Source organism: Bos javanicus, chromosome 3 (assembly GCF_032452875.1).
Source record: "Bos javanicus breed banteng chromosome 3, ARS-OSU_banteng_1.0, whole genome shotgun sequence".
Classification (NCBI taxonomy): domain Eukaryota; kingdom Metazoa; phylum Chordata; class Mammalia; order Artiodactyla; family Bovidae; genus Bos; species Bos javanicus.
This window is the reverse complement of record NC_083870.1, coordinates 111799640-111818921: the sequence shown is the minus strand read 5'-3', so window position 1 is coordinate 111818921 and position 19282 is coordinate 111799640. Positions and strand designations below refer to the sequence as shown.

Here is a 19282-nt window from a genome sequence, read left to right as displayed (position 1 = left end):
ACAGATGGTTAGCAGGAAGGAAGGGAGGAAAAAAGAGGGAGAAAGGAAAGGCAAAAGATAGAAAGGAAGGAAAAGAGGGAAGAAAGGAGGAAGTGGCAGGGAGGAAAGGAGGAAGGAAGAAAAGAAAGAAAAGGTAAGAAAAGAGAGGGAACTAGAAGGGAGGAAGTTTGGAAGGAGGAGAGAATGGGATAAGGGAAGGGAGGATGGATGAGTGAATGGAAGGAAGGAAAGATGGATGGGTGAATAAAAGGATGGATGGGTGGGTGGACAGACGGAAGAAAACAAGAATGGATGAATTCATGCATGCATGCAGGGGTGTGAGACCATCATGGGTACTGGTCCATGAAGGCTTCAGGGACTGGACTTGGATTGAACTTGGTTGAGAGAGAGCCCAGAGTGGTGGGAGTCTCAGGTGTGCCATGGAGGATCCATGACTTTGTCCACAAGACCATGCTGCCCCCATCCAGCACGTGGTCTTCCAGAGTCACTGACTCAGCTTCTCTCCTGCTCTAGAACGGAACCCAAATGCCAAGGAGCTGACCAGGGGCCGAGAGAGCCTCTTTCTCAGCCAGTGGTCCCCGAGCCGGAAGGACACCTGTGGTGAGGAGGGTGGCAGTGACCCCATGGGTTCCATGACCATGGCTCTGCCGGCCAAGAAGCCTGCCTGGCAGGCCAAGAAGAACCTGCTCTATGAGTTCCTTGGGGCCACCAAGAACCCAAGCGGGCAGCTGAAACTTCGTGGCAAAGTGGAGGTGGACAGGCTGGAGCTGAAACGTAAGCTGACCCTGCCCAGAGAGAGTCTATGCAGGAAGGGATTTCAGAAACCCTCATAGACCCCTGGAGTAGCTCTGTCATCAAAAGGCTGTCTCATCCATGGGCAAGTCATTGTTTTTCCCAGGTCCTGTAAATGGGGGAAATGGCTTTCTTCCTCTGTCATCCCCTACAGGGAAGAGCTCAAGAAATCTAGCTGACTTTCAGGGGTCACATGGGCATTATTGGTGGTTAATTTGAATATAGTCCTGACTCAGCATGTCTTATGTCCCCTCAAGTTGCCTGAGCCAAAGAAAATCCCATGCTTTAAGATTATTTCTACATTGCGATTATTCACATCTCAGCTTTCTCTCCCTTGTACATCTACAACTGTTTAAGTACAACATTCTCCCCCCAACAAAAGGTGCTGAAAAGGGGACACTGATACCCCATCTCTAACTCTTAAGCCCACAGGGCATATTATAGAAGGAAAGAATCCAGGATTCATATCCTGAAACAACTCCATCAAATTTCATTCATTCAGACTAATTTGGGGTCTTGCCAAAGGGAATTATATAATATTTTAAAATATTAAAAAAAAATGACGCCAGCATAGATGCAGCACCTACACAAGGTCCTCGCTGTTGCCAAGTACACGTCCCCAGCGGGGTGCTTTAATAATTTGATAAAAATGAGTTCCCACAGTGTAGCAATTGTTTGTATCAAACTGGATTTTTCCGAAGCACTTGAAGGAATATAGTTTTGCACGTAGGTGAGACAAGCTGGTTGATTATATCTCTTGCTAAACTGCCTCCTTACTTGTGAGTCATGAAGGAGATGCTCCATGCCAGACCATGCTGGGACTCTCACCCCTTCCACGTTGGCAAGGTGTGAACTAACAGTGTTTTCCTTGAGCTTTGAAGAACCCTCTGGGAGCTTTTCAAATACCTGACCTGTGAGAACATTAACCCCGGGGGCAGTCATGGAGCTGGGACAGGCTGACCTCTCCCTTCCTCAATCACGAAACGCTCTACCTCTCCTGTGACTTACAGTTAACCCACCTGTGACAGGGGCCGACAAGAACAACCTCAAGTACACGGGGAACGTGTTCACCCCACGCTTTGCCACCGCTTTGACCTCAGCAACCCTGAACCAGCCCCTCTGGCTCAACCTGAACTACGCACCTCCGCCCGTGTTCACAAACCCCTCCACCTTCCCCCAGTACCAGGTGAGTGAGGAGGTCCGGGCCCAGTTATCCGGGGGTGGCCGTCCAGGGAGGAGCCGTGGCTCACAAGGAGCCTCATTCACAAAGAGCCGTGGACTCGTTAGTTAATTTCTTCATAGGGGCCCCATCAGACCAACTGTCGGATACATGTGCGCAGGCATGCACACACACACACACGTGTGCATATTTCTCATTTTCCTTTGAATGGATTCCAGTTCACTCTGTGCTGTGTCTTTCAGAGCCACCTGGCTAATCCTGGGCTGTGAAGTACTTGAGCTCCTAGGGAAGACTGACCAACGACACAGTCCTTGTTTCCCACCAGCTCCTGGGACTCGCTTTGTAGTCGGATGACATGTGTCCTAGATTACCTGCGACAGTCCCCATTTCGGTCTTTTGTTCCAGCACAGTTATTCATTGTACTCCCTTTCACTCTCGAGCATCCCGCTGCAGATGACAAATTATGCGGCTGTTTCATTTCAGCTACAACCTAGCAATCTTAGCTTCTACCGGCCGAGGTGGCTTGGCACACAGTCTTGGTCTTGGACTCAGAGCTAAGAGGCGTCAGACACAAAGGGGTGGGGGAAATACTTGCAAGGCTGGCAGTTTTACTCACACAACTTATTTACTCTGGGAAAATGTAGTTCCTTTAGTTCGTCTATTTAACTTAATCTCCTGTAAGAGCTGCCACCCACTGGGTAGAGAGATGAAAAAAAAATCAAATAAATGTCCATTCTGATTTAAACCATAGTCCGAACCAAGAGCTTAAATAGTCCCTCTAGGTAGTGCTCCGTTGCTCCAGGACAGGTGCTCAGTGCCTAAGATTTCTCAGTCTTCTCTCCCCTCCCTGGCTGCTTGCCAGAATGGCGTGCAGGTGTACAGAAGGGCCAGGCCCCTGGGAGCCTGCTGCCCCAGCCTGGCCTGGCCGAGCCCAGGGAGGGCAAAGAGAGAAGGAAAACCAACCTGAAGATCTTCTAGTCCTGCCCCGTGCCCTTCCCCCTTCCACTGCCCCGGGGCTCCCAGTGGTATTTCCTCCTCCTCGACAGCAGCAGGCTTAACATCCTGCATGAGAGGTGGGTCTTCTCTACTCCATGTGAAGCCCCTCTGAGCTGGCCCGCTGGACTTAGCCCCTGATTCTTAAAACAGGAACTTAAGTAAAGGGGTTTAGCACGGTCTCTCTCTTTCTCTCCAAAGTTTTGGTTTCAAGTCTTCTTTTGGTTTGCTAAAGAGAGCCAGTGGCCACCCTCTTTCTCAAGCCCCACCTTTGAGGTGAGACGGTGTAAGGAAGCGTGATCCATGGGAAAACCCCAGGTGCATCCATCCTGAATCTAGAATCTACGATGTGCTTTCCTGGAGAAATACCCTGTTCACATGCTCATTGGTTCACCAGCTCCTTCACTGAAGTTCCTCCACCCTTGCACACTCGTCACTGAGTCATTTATCACCTACTCCCTGATGTACTCATTTGTATTTATTTATTTTCTCATTTAAATAATTAAAAAAAAAAAAACTCCTTGCTTCACACTGACTGCAGGCTGGGGATTCCAAGGTGACTAGGAAGCTCGGAGTCCAGTATGAGTCAGGGACAAATCCAAGGCCAGCATGGTGTGCCCCCACCTCTGAGACAGAAACAACTGCATAATTTTATTTAGTGTAAATTGATTCACTCTCAAATGCACTCACTCAAGGGGCTCGCCATGTAGAGCTAATTTGCAGTGGTTTGTTTTGTAAAGAGGGGACAGTCTCTCTCTCTATGTTAACTTCTTCTGACTTGACTTTTGGTGTGGGTGAGATCTGGAAGTATTCTTCTAGCATGAAGGTCCTTTGTCTTCAGAGATGCTGGTGTTTGCATCACAGGGCTGACTCTGAGCTTCCTGGGCCTCTGGGCAGAAAGGCCCTGGCTGGTAGGGTCCCTTGCTTCCATGAAGCAGTTCAGGCACTGACTGAGCCCAACCGAAGTCACCTGCACACGCCGACCCTCCCAAGGGGCAACAACAGACAGCGTGACTTACCTTTTCCCAGCTTCTCATGATTTCATGATACCAACCAGCTTCAAGACAGCTTATCAAGGGGTCTGATGTGGTAAAAAGAAGGCAGGTTTTAGAATCATCAGAATTGGATTTAAGGAAATTGTGCTACTTTTGAGCTGTGTGGCCTTGGGCAAGTTAGCCAAATGTTCTGAGCCCTGGTCTCCTCACCTATGAAATGGCCTCATAATAATTACAGCGGCAGCAAATACTTGAGTCAAGTGTAAGGTTAATTGAGTCCATGGATAGGAAAGGGCTTTGTAAAATCTCAAGTATGATACAGATGTTGGTTCTTATTGTTATTCAGCCCTGGTCTTCCTGGTACAGGGGGTCAGGGAGGTCTGCAGACCTTGAGGAGGCACACAGGAGAGACAGGGAACAGTCCATCCCAGTCTCTTTTTCCTGCTTGACGTTAGGAATAAAGATGAGGTCCCGAATCCAGTTTACTCAGAGCTTTGCAGTGCACGGACGAAGAACTGTGGAAGACTAAGTCCCCAGCACCCACGACTCCACAGAGAATCCCAGCTGCTTGGCACAAGGAACTCTGCTCCCAATTAAGGAGGGCGGGCACATGCAAAGAGGTCACAGCCTCAATTAAAGAAGAATGGATGTGTATTTCCCTTTGCTTGTTATTTCACAGAATTGCAATTTGAACAACTAGAAATCCCCTTCAAGTCATTGAGGGCGGCTCATGCTGATGAATACGGCATCATCTCCTGAAAACCCACCCCACGATGGAGCAGGGATGAGCGGCTCACATATCCTAAGGGTCGCCTCGTCCAGGGAGATGTGGGGAGGACGGCGGCCCAGGAGAGTTGGCTGTGGAAAGCAGAGCGCTGATGGGGAGGTGGTAAAACAGAAGAGAGGCGCTTAGAATGTGGCCTTGGAGCCCACTGAGGCCTGGCCACAGGCAGGGCAGCCCCATCGGCTGACTTCCCTGTCCCAGTTCAGACCATGCCCGGGCTCACAGGCTGGTTGTGGGGGTAAGTGGGGCTGCCCTGGGCCTTAGAGCTTGAAGAAAAGGCAAGCCCGTGCACTGGATTCAAGCGATGGAGGGATTGGTGGATGTGGGGGTGGCCCGACCACGGTCAAGCACAGGTGCCTGGGAGCAGAGAGCAAGGAAGGCCCTGAGAGGATGTGCACCCTAGGAGAGCTGGGGCGGGGGCCTTCCCCAGAACCCCACATCAGGGATTTGGAGCCTTTTATGAGCAGTCCAGGGGCTCCGAGGAAGTCATCAAGGGCAGGTCAGCCATCAGCGCTTTGATGACTGGCTCAGCTGAGTGCATGATGGAGGCAGCATCTCTGGTGTGGAATCTTCTGGAAAGACATATTCTGGTCTGAGGGGCACTTTGGGTTTTGAGCCACATCTTATGGATTAACTCTGGATTGGCAGGTAGGGGCAGCCTGGGCCTGGATGAGTCATGAGCCGACCCCACCCACAGCAGCAGTTCTGCTCTGTGTGTGTATGTGTGTGTGTGTGTGTGTGTGCACGCGCGCGCACGCACAGGGACACCCTAGGCCACTCTGGACAGAGTTGTGAATAAAATTTCTACTTATGGCTGGGCTGAGCTGCCAGGCAGCTTCTTCAAGTGGCGAGAGCAGTGGGGATGGGGGGAGACAGTGAGAGATGGTAAGAGTACCTAGCACTGGCAGAATCCTTACTACATGCTGGGTGCTATTCTGGGCCCTTTAGATGGATTAGCTCATGTATCTTCACAACAGTCTTTATCATCAGGTACAGACACAGGTATACATGTGTGCAGGTAGACACCCAGCAACAGAGACCCAGACTAACACACTGGGTTCAGTCACACATTTGTACACAGAAACACGTGGCTGCAGACACAGATGGAAGCACACGCCAGTGTGTTTAAATAAACATGAAGCAACCTAGCACACTCAACACAGACGGCCTCAGGCACCTCACGCCTGGGGGCAGGAATGGGGTTTGGCGAAGCGCACTTAGAAAAGGGGCATAGACACCAACAGAGATAATCTGGCTGCCTTCACAGGCTTTGCAGGCTTAAACACACATAATTTCAGAGACAAAGGAAAAGAGGCTCAGAGAGGTGAAGTGATTTGCCCAAGGTCACACAGCCTAAGGAGCAGATCTGGATTTCAAAAGACAGCAGGTCCCTAAAGCTCATGTCTTACATATTCAATCAAAAGGCTGTGAATCCTGCTAACCAGGAGCTCCCTGTGTGGTGTGAGGCATGCCAGCTCAACCTGATTCCAGCTGGACTAAGCAACTGGGGGGTGTGGTGGGGGGGGCAGGGGGTCTGGCCAGCAGTGTGGTGGGATGGACTCTTCTATGTCTGGAGATCCAGGCGAGGGAGCTGGAAGCTGAGTTGAGTGGCTGCCATTCTCTGGCAGGGAGCCTATCACCCCATGGCACTGAGTCCCTCCTTTCTCTCCCTAGGGCCTGTACCCTCAGCGGGCAGCCAGGATGCCCTACCAGCAGACCCTGCACCCCCAGCTGGGGTGTTACTCCAGACAGGTGAGTCTATGACCTCCTCACCTCTGTCCCAGCCCATGGAGGCCTTCAGGTCAGAAGGATGTCTGTCCCCCTGTCTTTGTCCAGCTGGTCACCAGCCACGCTTTGACCCCAGAGTACAGACACAAGTATCAAAATGCATGGTCCCCAGGAGACAATGCTGGCTGGCACTTGCAGCGCCCTTACTGTGCGCCAGGCCCTTCTCTACGGGTCTTATCTGCATTCGTTTAATCCTCAGAACCACCCTACGAGGTAGAGTCAAGATGAGGAAATGGAGACACAGAAAGATGAAATAATTTGCCTGAGGTTATGAAGTTAACACCTAAGTTAGCTTTTGCTGTGGCAACAAACAGCCTCAATGTCTCAGAGGCTTTAAGCAATGCAATGTTTAATTTTTACCCAAAGGTCTACAGGTTGACTGAGTGGCACCAGGGTTGGGTTCAAGCCTTTTTTAATTGTCACACTCTGGGCCGAGGCTGAAGATTGCTTTTGCGCCTGCCATGCTGGATGGGGGGAGTGTGGGAGGGCTCAGAGCTGGGATGTGGTCATGTTTGCCCACCATCTGTCAGAGCAGATCACACGGCCTGGCCCAGCCTCACTTGGGTTGGGAGTCATAGCCCTCCCATGGTTTCCTCAGTTAAAATACAAGACACTTCAGTTCAGTTCAGTCGCTCAGTCGTGTCCGACTCTTTGCAACCGCATGAATTGCAGCACGCCAGGCCCCCCTGTCCAAAACTCCCGGAGTTCACTCAAACTCATGTCCATTGAGTCAGTGATGCCATTCAGCCATCTTATCCTCTGTTGTCCCCTTCTCCTCCTGCCCCCAATCCCTCCCAGCATCAGGGTCTTTTCCAATGAGTCAACTCTTCTCATGAGGTGGCCAAAGTACTGGAGTTTCAGCTTGAGCATCATTCCTTCCAATAAACACCCAGGGCTGATCTCCTTTAGAATGGACTGGTTGGATCTCCTTGCAGTCCAAGGGACTCTCAAGAGTCTTCTCCAACACCACAGTTCAAAAGCATCAATTCTTCGGCACTCAGCTTTCTTCACAGTCCAACTCTCACATCCATACATGACCACAGGAAAAACCATAGCCTTGACTAGACAGACCTTTGTTGGCAAAGTAATGTCTCTGCTTTTGAATATGCTATCTAGGTTGGTCATAACTTTCCTTGCAAGGAGTAAGCGTCTTTTAATTTCATGGCTGCAATCACCATCTGCAGTGATTTGGGAGCCCCCAAAAATAAAGTCTGACACTGTTTCCACTTTTTTCCCAATCTATTTCCCATGAAGTGATGGGACCAGATGCCATGATCTTCGTTTTCTGAATGTTGAGCTTTAAGGCAACTTTTTCACTCTCCTCTTTCACTTTCATCAAGAGGCTCTTTAGTTCTTCTTCACTTTCTGCCATAAGGGTGGTGTCGTCTGCATATCTGAGGTTATTGATATTTCTCCCGGAAATCTTGATTCCCGCTTGTGCTTCTTCCAGCCCAGCGTTTCTCATGATGTATTCTGCATATAAGTTAAATAAGCAGGGTGACAATATACAGCCTTGACGTACTCCTTTTCCTATTTGGAACCAGTCTGTTATTCCATGTCCAGTTCAAACTGTTGCTTCCTGACCTGCATATAGGTTTCTCAAGAGGCAGGTCAGGTGGTCTGGTATTCCCATCTCTTTCAGAATTTTCCACAGCTTATTGTGATCCACACAGTCAAAGGCTTTGGCATAGTCAATAAAGCAGAAATAGATGTTTTTCTGGAACTCTCTTGCTTTTTCCATGGTCCAGCGGATGTTGGCAATTTGATCTCTGGTTCCTCTGCCTTTTCTAAAACCAGCTTGAACATCTGGAAGTTCATGGTTCATGTATTGCTGAAGCCTGGCTTGGAGAATTGTAAGCATTACTTTACTACCGTGTGAGATGAGTGCAATTGTGTGGTAGTTTGAGCATTCTTTGAAATTGCCTTTCTTTGGGACTGGAATGAAAACTGACCTTTTCCAGTCCTGTGGCCACTGCTGAGTTTTCCAAATTTGCTGGCATATTGAATGCAGCACTTTCACAGCATCATCTTTCAGGATTTGAAATAGCTCCACTGGAATTCCATCACCTCCACCAGCTTTGTTCGTAGTGATGCTTTCTAAGGCCCACTTGACTTTACATTCCAGGATGTCTGGCTCTAGGTGAGTGACCACACCATCGTGATTATCTGGGTCATGAAGATCTTTTTTGAATAGTTCTGTGTATTCATGACACCTCTTCTTAATATCTTCTGCTTCTGTTAGGTCCATACCATTTCTGTCCTTTATCGAGCCCATCTTTGCATGAAATGTTCCCTTGGTATCTCTAATTTTCTTGAAGAGATCTCTAGTCTTTCCCATTCTGTTGTTTTCCTCTATTTCTTTGCATTGATTGCTGAAGAAGACTTTCTTATCTCTCCTTGCTATTCTTTGGAACTCTGCATTCAGATGCTTATATCTTTCCTTTTGTCCTTTGCTTTCCACTTCTCTTCTTTTCACAGCTATTTGTAAAGGCCTCCTCAGACAGCCATTTTGCTTTTTTACATTTCTTTTTCTTGGGGATGGTCTTGATCCCTGTCTCCTGTACAATGTCAGGAACCTCTGTCCATAGTTCATCAGGCACTCTATCAGATCTAGTCCCTTAAATATATTTCTCCTTTCCACTGTATAATCATAAGGGATTTGATTTAGGTCATACCTGAATGGTCTAGTGCTTTAGTTAAATTTAAATCCAGGTAAATGGTGAATAAAATTTTAGTAGAGTTGTGTCCCAAATACTGCATGGACCATACTTAAACTAAAAATATTTTACTGTTATCTTAAATTCAAATTTAACTGGGTGTTACCTATTTTTGTTAGCTAAATCTGAACCCCCTACTCCCATGGGTAGGTTGGGGGTCGACATCTGCTTGACAGTAACACAATGGTAGGTTGGGGTTTGACCTTGAGCCGGCTGGCTTCAGGGCCCATGTTCCCAGTAACTGTGGCTTACTGCCTCTTGTACACAGATTCATAAAAATATAGTATCAAAGTAAACAGCAGAGGGACTTCCCTGGCTATCTGGTGGTTAAGACTTCATCTTCCAATGCAGGGGATGTGGGTTCAATTCCCGGTCCGGGAGCTAAGATTTCACGTGCCTTGTGGCCAAAAAAAAAAAACAAAACACAAACAGACACAATATGGTAACAAAATCAATAAAGACTTTTAAAATGGCCCACATCAAAAAGATCTTTTAAAAAATCAAGCATCAGAAATGAAAATACAAACACACACCCAGACACAAATAAAGATGTGTTTATATACATACATGCCACTGGGCTGGATGTGCGTGGGCCTGAGCACACACAGGCAACACAAAAGAGCACTTCCAGAGAGTCTGAGTATCTTGGATGAGGGTGGGGTGTGAGGAGAAGAGCTGAGAACAGGCTACATTCTCAGTCTGGCTTGCACACTGCCCCCCGCAGCACACACACCCAGGTGAACAGAGCCCACCCTCACACCCACGGACTCCTCGGCCTCTCCTCTCTCCCCAGGTAGCCCTACCCTTTCTCTTCAAGCTGCACCTCTGCCCTGAAGGATGTTAGAATGTTCTAGAAGATAGAGAAGGGACTATAAGTATGGGTCCCTTTATCACGTGGGCCAGGGCTGCTCTTTCAGCAGTAGGAGCTTTGCATCCTCAGATGAAGTCGCGAGGGGAGGCAGTCAGGCTCACAGAATCCCCATCTCATCCCCTCCACCCCACGAGCAGTGATTCTGTCCACCTAGCTCCTCAGCAAATGCTTTTAGACAAAGTTATGTATGTGCATATATCTGAACCAGTAACGTTAGAAATCTGGTATAAGATTTTCATCACCTTAGAGGCACTCACTGTGACTGGTTTCTTAGGTGTCCTTCTGGTGATATCTGTCTGTATAGGCATTTTTATATGAATGTGGCATGCTGGGCACACTGCTGTATCATTGCTTTTGTCAGCAAAGAGTGTGTCTTGGAAATGGTTCCCGAGCCCTCTACACAGCTCTGGTTTATGGTTTTTATCAGTGACATGTAGCTAGGGTACGGTTTTGAGTGAAGCTTGTGTCAGCTCTAAGACCCACATCTTCTTTTTCATGTCTGTTTCCTCTCAAGTCCAGATCTGGGACTCCCACCCCCTACATTGGAAAAACCAGTTTTGTTTTGTTTTTTTTCTGCTGCGCTGACCCTTGGGCATCTGTCCTGGGAGGTCCCTTCCTGGGTTCTCTCTGTGAGCTCTTAGCACTTTATGACCTTCAGCTCATCCTCTTGGGGGCTTGGCACCCACATCCAGCGTCACTGGATCCTATCTGTTCACTGGGGGAAGGATGGGGAGGGCCAGGAAGGATGGGCCCAGACTTCTAGAAGGAGCGAGTATAGTAGTGGAGTCGAGGGACTCGGGGACTCTGACAAAACTCGGACACTTGAAACACTTACTAAGCAAGTTACTTAATTTCTCTGAGCTTCGGTTTCCTCGTACCTAAAATGGGAATCCTAATGGTCCTACCTCACGGGGGCTGTTCGGAGTTTAAATGAAAGAATCCACATGAAGGGCCTGGCACACCTTTATTATCACTTAATGACCACTAGGCTTTATCATCTTTTTAAGTTGGATAAGGGTGTGCAGGGTGAGAGCAGGCAGTCAGTATGCTGAACAGATGAGCAGCTTGGACCCCACTCTGGCTGTGAAAGTGGAAATCCAAGAATTTCCCTGGTTTTGACCAAAACGCTCAGGAAGATGGATATCAGCTCCACATAAGACATTTGGAGCTGTCAGTGGTAGAATACAGTGCTCGCAGTGTAAAGAGCTCCCCATCATTTTAGGTATTCAAATGGACATTGGTCTTTTCTTTCCTCCATCCACCTCCTCTTTCCTTCTTTACTTTTTTTACTTATTCACTTAACACATGTTTATTGAGCAGCTGCTATGTGACAGGCACAGGCTTAGGGCTGAGGATAAATCAGTAAATGAGACAGATGGGGCCCCTGCCTTGCCAAGAAGACAGTGGGAGCCCTGCTTCTTGGTGAGTCTGATCCTGGTGGTCTCAGGAACCCAGTGAGTTCCTACTTTTCTCTAGGGTTTGAGCTGAATCCCATTTTCCCTCTTTGGCATTTCTCTTGCACTCACACTGTCCACTAATGTAACCAGCAGCCATGTGTGGCTATTTACGTTGAAACCAACTAAAATTAACTAACATTTAAAATTCAGCCCCACTAGCCCCATTTCAAGTGCTCAGTAGCCACATTTATGTCTGCTGGGTACCATATTGGGTTGTACCCAGTGGAGACCCAGAAGATTTCCATCATCCATCATGAGAATTTCCACTGGGCAGGGCTGTCTCAGGCTTGGGGGTCTGTTGAGATCCTGAGCTAGAAGCCAGGGATGTGCACATCTCCGCAGCCTTGACTGAGATTGTAAACGACAAGGAACCAGGGGCTTCTGAGATGTTATTGACTCAGGGAAAGTTAGGAGACAGCGGAGAGAAACAATAATGGAAATGATATTCATTGGTTATGCGCCAGTCTCTCTACTTATATCAACTGACTCAGTCCCCATACTAATGGACATAGTGTTTGCCCATTTTATGGATCAGGAAACTGAGACTCGGATAAATTAAATACCTTGCTGGTCTCCCATAAAGAAGCTGAGCCCTGTGCTTTTCCCAGTCTAACACAGTGTCTTCTGTGTGCCCCACAGTGACTGAGGGGCCACAGGGGCTGAGGGGTGGGACCTGGGGTTTGGGTTAGGGCTGGGGGACTGTGATGTTTAGAGGCAGCAGGCTCTGCTGCACTCAGCGCCTCTCTCCTCTCGGCCCTGCAGGTGACGCCATACAACCCCCAGCAGATGGGACAACAGATTTTCCGCTCTTCCTACACCCCCCTGATGAGCTACATCCCCTTCGTCCAGCCCAACTATCCGTACCCTCAGAGGACACCTCAGAAGCTGGCCAGCAACCCCCGAGACCCTTCCCCCATGGCAGGAGATGGGCCGCAGTACCTCTTCCCCCCGGCATACGGGTGAGTCCTCAGCCCGTGCCGGAAGCCCACCTGCCTTCCCGAAAGCTTCTGGAGAGGGGAGGTGGCGCTCTGGGCCCCACTGGGCTTCCTTGTTACGTATGTTCCCTGGCGGGGAGGAGGGGAGACCCCAGGCCTGTGTTCAGAGGCTGTGTGTGTGCTGGACGGAGCAGGTGTGGAGTTGAGCCTGGTGGGCCCCCTTTGGGGCCCAGGCTGGGGCCGGAGTCCTCAGTCTGGTGCAGAAAGGCAGCTGTGTGTCCACAGCAGGCGGCAGGCTCTGGAACTGGACGCATATGCCCTTCCCCATTTGCCTGGTGTCCAGCAGGCTATGGCCAAGTAATCTCCTTACAGCTCTTTCCCCCACTTACCGCATCCGGAACTGCTTGGCAGGCTCATCTCTCCAACAGCCCGTGAGTTCGCAAGTGGCCCTGTTGAAGCTTCTCCCACAGCTTATCGGACTGCTCTCACTTTCCCCCCAAACTACCCCAAACAGCAGAGGAGAGGGTCTTAGCAGCCAAGAGCCAACACAAACTCAACCTTTTTCTCTGACAATTCCACAGAAACTACATGCCAGTCAGTAAGAAATTTGTGTTTGTTGTTTTAACACAACACAGCTGCTCATTTCCGCCCACCAAACCTTCACTTCCGTGAGGCAGGTGGGCCCAGGTCAGTCCTGAGACTCCAGTCCTGGGCGCCCCCCGGAGAACGTGCGTCCCCGTGTGCAGGGAATCTGTGCCCCACTGTAAGAACTTCCCTTTACGGAGTTGGGGCCAGACTCCCCAGCCTGACAAGGATTCCCTTCCTCCCCCTCCCTGTCAGGTCAACGGGTGTTTCCCGGACTCTGACGCTTTCAATCAGTGTTCCCCCTGAACTCTTGTTGTAGAGGATAAATCCTGGAAAGAGGTTTCCATAGTCACATCTTTCTTATTCTGTTTGGAATAAGAAAGGTAGAAACAAAGATAAAAAGATTTCTCAACTGTTGGAATTCACAGGTTACTTAATTTACCAGGGTGCATGGAGAACATTCAACAAGGTCAATAGTGCCAGTTGAACATGAAACCCATGACCGTGACCTCTTCTTATTCTTCCCCTCCGCCCTCCCCTCCCCTCTGGCCTCCCTTCCTTCTCTCCCTCCCTTCCTTCCATCCTTCCATCCCTTTTCTCCTCCCCTTTTCTCATTTCACGGTGTGTTCCACCATCACACCCGGGGAAGCACTGTGTCGGTCGACGCACGTAGTGATGATGAACTTAGCCTGTGGGGCCCCGTCGATGAATAGGACAAGGCTCGTTCCTTCAGAGATGAGAATGGATGAGGAGGGGGCACAGTGATGTTAGTGCCATGATAAAGTGCCATCAAAGTGGCCCAGGGACAGAGGGAAGGTCCCTGCTGGGTGGGCAGTGAGGGCTGGAGGATGGGCAGGGGGCAGCAACCTGGAGACTCAGGCCCTCGCGTGGGAGGTCACATGGCAGACTTGAGACCTGGGGAATAAAGGCACCCGGTTGAGGTATGAGATTTACCCCTTGCATGAGATGGAAAATAGGAAAAGGAAGGCCAGACTTGGATTATTAAAAGCTCTGACTGGTAGGCCTGGGGGTCCGATGCAGAGCTGTGAATGCTGGAATGAATTGATGGGCCAGAGGGGAGAGAGATGGGGGATGAGAGGTGACTACAGGGTCTGTAAGAGAGGTGAGAGTAGATGAGATTGCAGAGGGCAGACAGCCCACCTGTAGGCTGGCAGATGCCCCTTCCGTGCTGTAACTCTGGGCTCAGGGGAAGAGAGACTTGCTGCAGAACCGGCCATGCTGAAGGGTGGCGTGGTCCCACGGTCTCGTTGGTCAGCTCTTGGGAAGCACTGGTGGGGAGCAGAAAGAGGGAGGGTGGAGCCCTGGTCTCGAGCTGTCTTCAGAGAGACAGGAAAGGGAGGAGACTGAGGAAGAAGCAGCCTTAGAAGCGGGCAGGAGCTGGGGGCCAGCTGGGGACATTGTGGGCAAAGGAGAGAAAAGGGAGGTGCAGCGGTCAGCAGGCTGGAGGGGTGGCCTGAGAGGTGGGCTGGAAAGAAAGTGGGGTCAGAAAGGTGAGGCGAGGAGTGCAGGCCTGCATCCCTCAAAGGGATGGTTCATTTATTCAAAAAACTATCTGTGGCCTCCTGCGTGTGCCTGGCTGGCTCTAGGCATGGGTTACTGCAGTGAACAAGACCAGCGAGTTTCCTTCTGTCATTCCAGGAAGATCAATAGACAATGCAGAAATAAACAAGCATCATACATGCCAGGTGCAGGGAAAAGGGGGAGATCTGAGTGAAACGAGAGAATGAACCATGTGCATATATAGTTGATGAGCACTCTGGGCAGAAAGGATAGAAGGTGCAGTGGCCATGAGATGGGAAATGCAGCTGGAGCACACTTGGTGGGGGAGAGAGGGGGGCGGATTTGAAATCAGAGTAGGGGCTGGCCCAGACTAGAGAGGGTCTGCGAGGCCAGGTAGGAAAGAGATGTGGGCAGCCACGAGTGCTCTAATTCTCTGTGTAAGAAGATGACATGGGCCAGTGTACAAAGAGAGGGCTGTGGAGTAAGAGCTGATGGAGGGGACCAGGCTGGGCGCCTTTATAGCTGCCCAAGCAAGAGGTGCTGGAGGCGTAGATGAGGCAGTAACCCTGGAAAGGAGGCGAGAAAAATCTGAAATGTTTATTTTCTTGGTAGAATTGATGGGACTTGATGGTTGGATGTAGAATAAGGAAGAGAGGAGTCAAGTGTGATTCCTAGTTCTGTTTGTTTTAACTGTGCTATTTTATTTATTTTTAATTGGTGGAAAATTGCTTTACAATTTTGTGTTGGTTTCTGCTGTATAACAACACGAATCAGTCATACTTATATATATATGTGTCTTTATATATATATATATATGTCTACATATGTATATATATCTACATCCCTTCCCTCCCTCTCTTCTCTCTCCTTCCCTCATCTCACCCCTCTAAGGTCATCACAGAGCTCCAGGCTGGGCTCCCTTTGTTATTTAGCAACTTCCCACTATTTCTTTTACACATGATAGTGAGCAAGTAGCATTGATTTGTAGGTTTTTGACTTGAGTGTCTGGATAAGTGGCAGTACCAAAGTCCAGATGATGAGAGCACGGGTCCCTTGATCAAGAATTTGGTTTTTGCATATGTGAAATTTTTAAAACTAGTTTTATTTATGTATGTCTTTGTTTTTGGCTGTGCTGGGTCTTCACTGCTGCGTGGGCTTTTTCTCTGGTTGCGGCGAGCAGGGCTACTGTCTGTTGTGGTGCACAGGTTTCTCATTGTGGGAGCTTCTCTTGTTGCACAGCACGGACTCTAAGTGCACAGGCTTCAGTAGTTCACAGCCAGTGGCTCCACTGAACCACCAGGGAAGCTCTGCTTATGTGAAATTTGAGATGCCCATTAGATACAGGAGTGGAGCTGTCAATGGGCAGGTGGGTGTCTGAGTCTGAGGCTCAGGGGAGAAGTGGTGGCTGATAATATAAATTTGGGGATCATTAGCATATAGATGATGTTTAGACGCATGGGGCGGGACAAGATCGCCTGGGAGCACATGTACAGAGAGAAGAAGAGAAGCCCAAGGACCGAACCCTGGGCCTCCCAACATGTAGAGGGGTTGTGGAGATGGAGAGGCACAAGCAAAGGATCTAAGAGACGGGAGGAAAACAGAAGAGTGTGAAGTGGAGGGAGCCAGAGGAAGAGATGGAGGGATGACCGTATGGCAAGAAAACCTGGGCACCACAGGGTGGGGCAGAGGGAGCCCGGGGCTCAGGGGTGGTGTTGGGGGTTACTAGTCATGCTGGATGGAATAAGGTCCAGAAGACGCTGTCCTGGGCAGGGAGGGGTACAAGGGCCTAGGTGGAGGAGTTTAGTTTGGGAGACAAGGAGGGTCAGTGTTTCCTCTGATTCAGGAGCAAAGAAGAGACCAAGAGACCAAACTATATGTGATGGGATAGGAAGGAGCAGGTGGCCTCCGTGTTCTCAGGGAAGGAGGAGGGGAGCCTTTCCTGACCTCTGCTAAGTCCAGGATCACCATACAATATATCTTTCAAGCAGTAATGAGCTTAAGAGTCAAAAGAATGCAAATAATAATTGCACTGGGAATACCAGTGGAGAAACTGTTCCAGGCAAACCAAGACCTTTCAACCGTGCTCGAGAGGCAGTTCAAGCTCCTCCCCTTCCTCCAGCAAGCACTCCTGAATAACTATAGTCCACATGGATTAGCCCTCTTCCGGGCTCTCTAGGGTACGTCCTGTCCAGAGCATGCCCTTGGCCGCTGACCCCATCAGAGCTTTTCAACCGGAAGGTCTCAGATGTGTGGGGTGTGGCAACAGATACGAGGTGTGTTATAACTAATTTATTGCTGGTAATTATTAAATACTCAAATATGGGTTATGGCCTTTATTTTACAAACCAGAGTGGAATTCAGAGTATCCTTATAGTAGCATCACTTCCAATAATTTCTTTTCCAATATGATTTTTGAAAAAGAGAAAAAGAAACGAGGTTACGCTTATCCGGCACCCTACCTCGTGCCAGATCCTTGACTGAGTGCTGAGTGTAGAATGTGTAGACAGTGTCCCTGTTCTGGGAAAATTTATTTTAGTGAGAAGAGATGCGGAGAAGAGATGCGGATACCCCAAATCCTCGGTTGGCCACGGCTGCTCGCTGTGAGCGACGGATACCGGCGCCAGCTGAGGCGTTACAGATTAATGCGCCCGTTTGCCCCCGTCGCTTCTCTCCTCTTCTGCCCCCCCCACCCCCGCCCCCGCTCCTTTTTTGATTCATCAGTTCATGGGAGGGCGTCATGAACGTGAGCATCTTCTGTAATATGCATCTGCCCAGCTGAAAGGCGACTGAGAATCCCTGGATTAGACTAAATCTAGCCATTTGCTCTGCTGTGATTTGTCTTGAGCTCTGTTCCATTCATTCAAAGTATCCTAGCAGATGGGGAAAGAAATTGCAATAGGATACCAGAAGTGTGAGTAAATGATTCCATCTGGAGAGGTCAGCGAAGGCTTCACAGAGAAGATGGCTTTCGAACTCTCTTCCAAAGTATGACTAGCAGTGTGCCAGGGAGAAAAGGCAGAAGAGTATGTATTTCTGTTCTTGGAGGTCGAGGCTCAGGTCTTCTCGGCTCTTCCTTCCCTGAGGGTCTAGCAACGCTGCGGGCAGTCAGGGGTGCCTCCGTGCTTTCTTGCCAGATTGGGGTTGAAATGCAGGGCCTGATTGAACCTGGTGCTGAGAAGGGGATCAGGAGCCCTGGGGTGGTCGGATTCTGAAATCTCACCCTGGGACGTGGGTCTGAGTTCTCTGATGTTGTGAAATTTCTTGAGGGACACTCAAGATCCTCTAAGGCAGGTAAAGGGGCTATAGGCCCACAGGAAAGGTGCTCCAATCCAGAGAGGCTTCCTAGTCTGTGGACCTGGATACGGAGAGAGCATAGGCTGGACAGAGTCCCTACAGGCTGCCAGGGCCTTCCTGACCTAAAGGAGTGGCAGAAGGAGCTCTTTGTTGTCTTCCAATAATATCATTTCAATATTTTATTTTCTCAGAGCCAAAGCTTTTTGTATTACTGCTAAAGCTTTCAGTTTCTAAGCCTGTCATGATCTTCCCAGTCTTTGACAGCCCCCACATTAACATATTACTTTGCCTAATATCACCACCAACATCAGGAATTCTGTCACAATGCCTTTTTTCTCTTCTGAGTTTTTAAAAATGTATTTGGCCGCGCTGGGTCTTAGTTGCGACACGCAGGCAGAATCTTCATTGCCACACGTAGGCTCCTTAGTTGTGGCATGGAAACTTAGTGGCGGCACGTGTGCTCTGGTTCCTTGGCCAGGGATTGAACCCGAGCCCCTTCACTGGGAGGGTGGTGTCTTAACCACTGGACCACCAGGGAAGTCCCATCACGATGTCCTTTTCTTCCTCCTCCAGGTTCAGCTCAACGTCCGGTGGGCCCCTGATGAACAGCCCCTACTTTTCCTCCAGTGGGAATGGCATAAATTTTTAGATCTCCTCCTTACCTCCCTCCTCCCACCTTAGCCCCTGGAGCAGGGCTAATGGCTCTGGAATTCTGGAGTCTGCAGCAGCTTGGTATGGAGTTTGGAAAGCCAAGGTTCCGACCAGGTCACAGACAGAAAACAGCAAGGCCAGACGCATCTATGGACCAACACTCATACACGCACACAGTCCGCCCTCCCGCAAACTGCGGACCCACGCTCCCCCCTGGGATTCATACTCACTTGCTCATCCACGCATGCATCTGTATTTAGCTAACATGAGTGATTTTTGTTTTTGTTGTTGTTGGTAAAATAGAAGTAAGACACTTAATTTTAGAAAGTTTGTATTTTCTGATAAAAGTATGAGCTGCTTGACATAGAGTGTGCCTGTTTATTTTCTGTAATGCTCCGTGTAATTATCACTGCTCCTTCCCCTGCCACCCACCCTGGGAGACTCAAAGTTTACTGAGGACACGGGCTACCATCCTCCAAATGCTTCTCTGTAAATGAGGGACCCCAGGGACCGTACACTTGAGGGCTTACCTATTCTTTTGTGTGTGATCCACTCACTTCTCAACAGCCCAGTTTAAGCATCTCAGGAATGGATGAAGAAGAAGGGCATCTTGCTGTGCCCTGTCCAGGTGACTACTTACAGAAAAGGCTCTCTTGGATACGAGATGGGAAAATGTGTCCTGAAAATCAGTTCTAAAAGTAATCCTGAATATCGTGATA

The 19282-nt window shown here is 49.3% G+C and overlaps 1 protein-coding gene across 5 annotated transcripts in view; it reads left to right on the top strand.

The window, feature by feature from the left end:
• C3H1orf94 (chromosome 3 C1orf94 homolog) overlaps positions 1–18925 on the top strand; it is a 42379-nt gene extending 23454 nt beyond the window's left edge. Inside the window, exons 3-7 of one of the 5 annotated variants that reach the window (XM_061412613.1) lie at positions 514–774; positions 1821–1978; positions 6419–6496; positions 12340–12536; positions 18486–18925. In XM_061412613.1, the coding sequence (XP_061268597.1) occupies positions 514–774; positions 1821–1978; positions 6419–6496; positions 12340–12536; positions 18486–18561 (770 nt within the window). In that variant the 3' untranslated portion in view covers positions 18562–18925. Of the gene's footprint in view, positions 1–513; positions 775–1802; positions 1979–2214; positions 4385–4415; positions 5432–6418; positions 6497–12339; positions 12537–18485 lie in introns of those variants that run through there. The other 4 variants (XM_061412612.1, XM_061412614.1, XM_061412616.1 and 1 more) reach the window with 4 other exon arrangements.
• Positions 18926–19282: the final 357 nt, after the last annotated feature.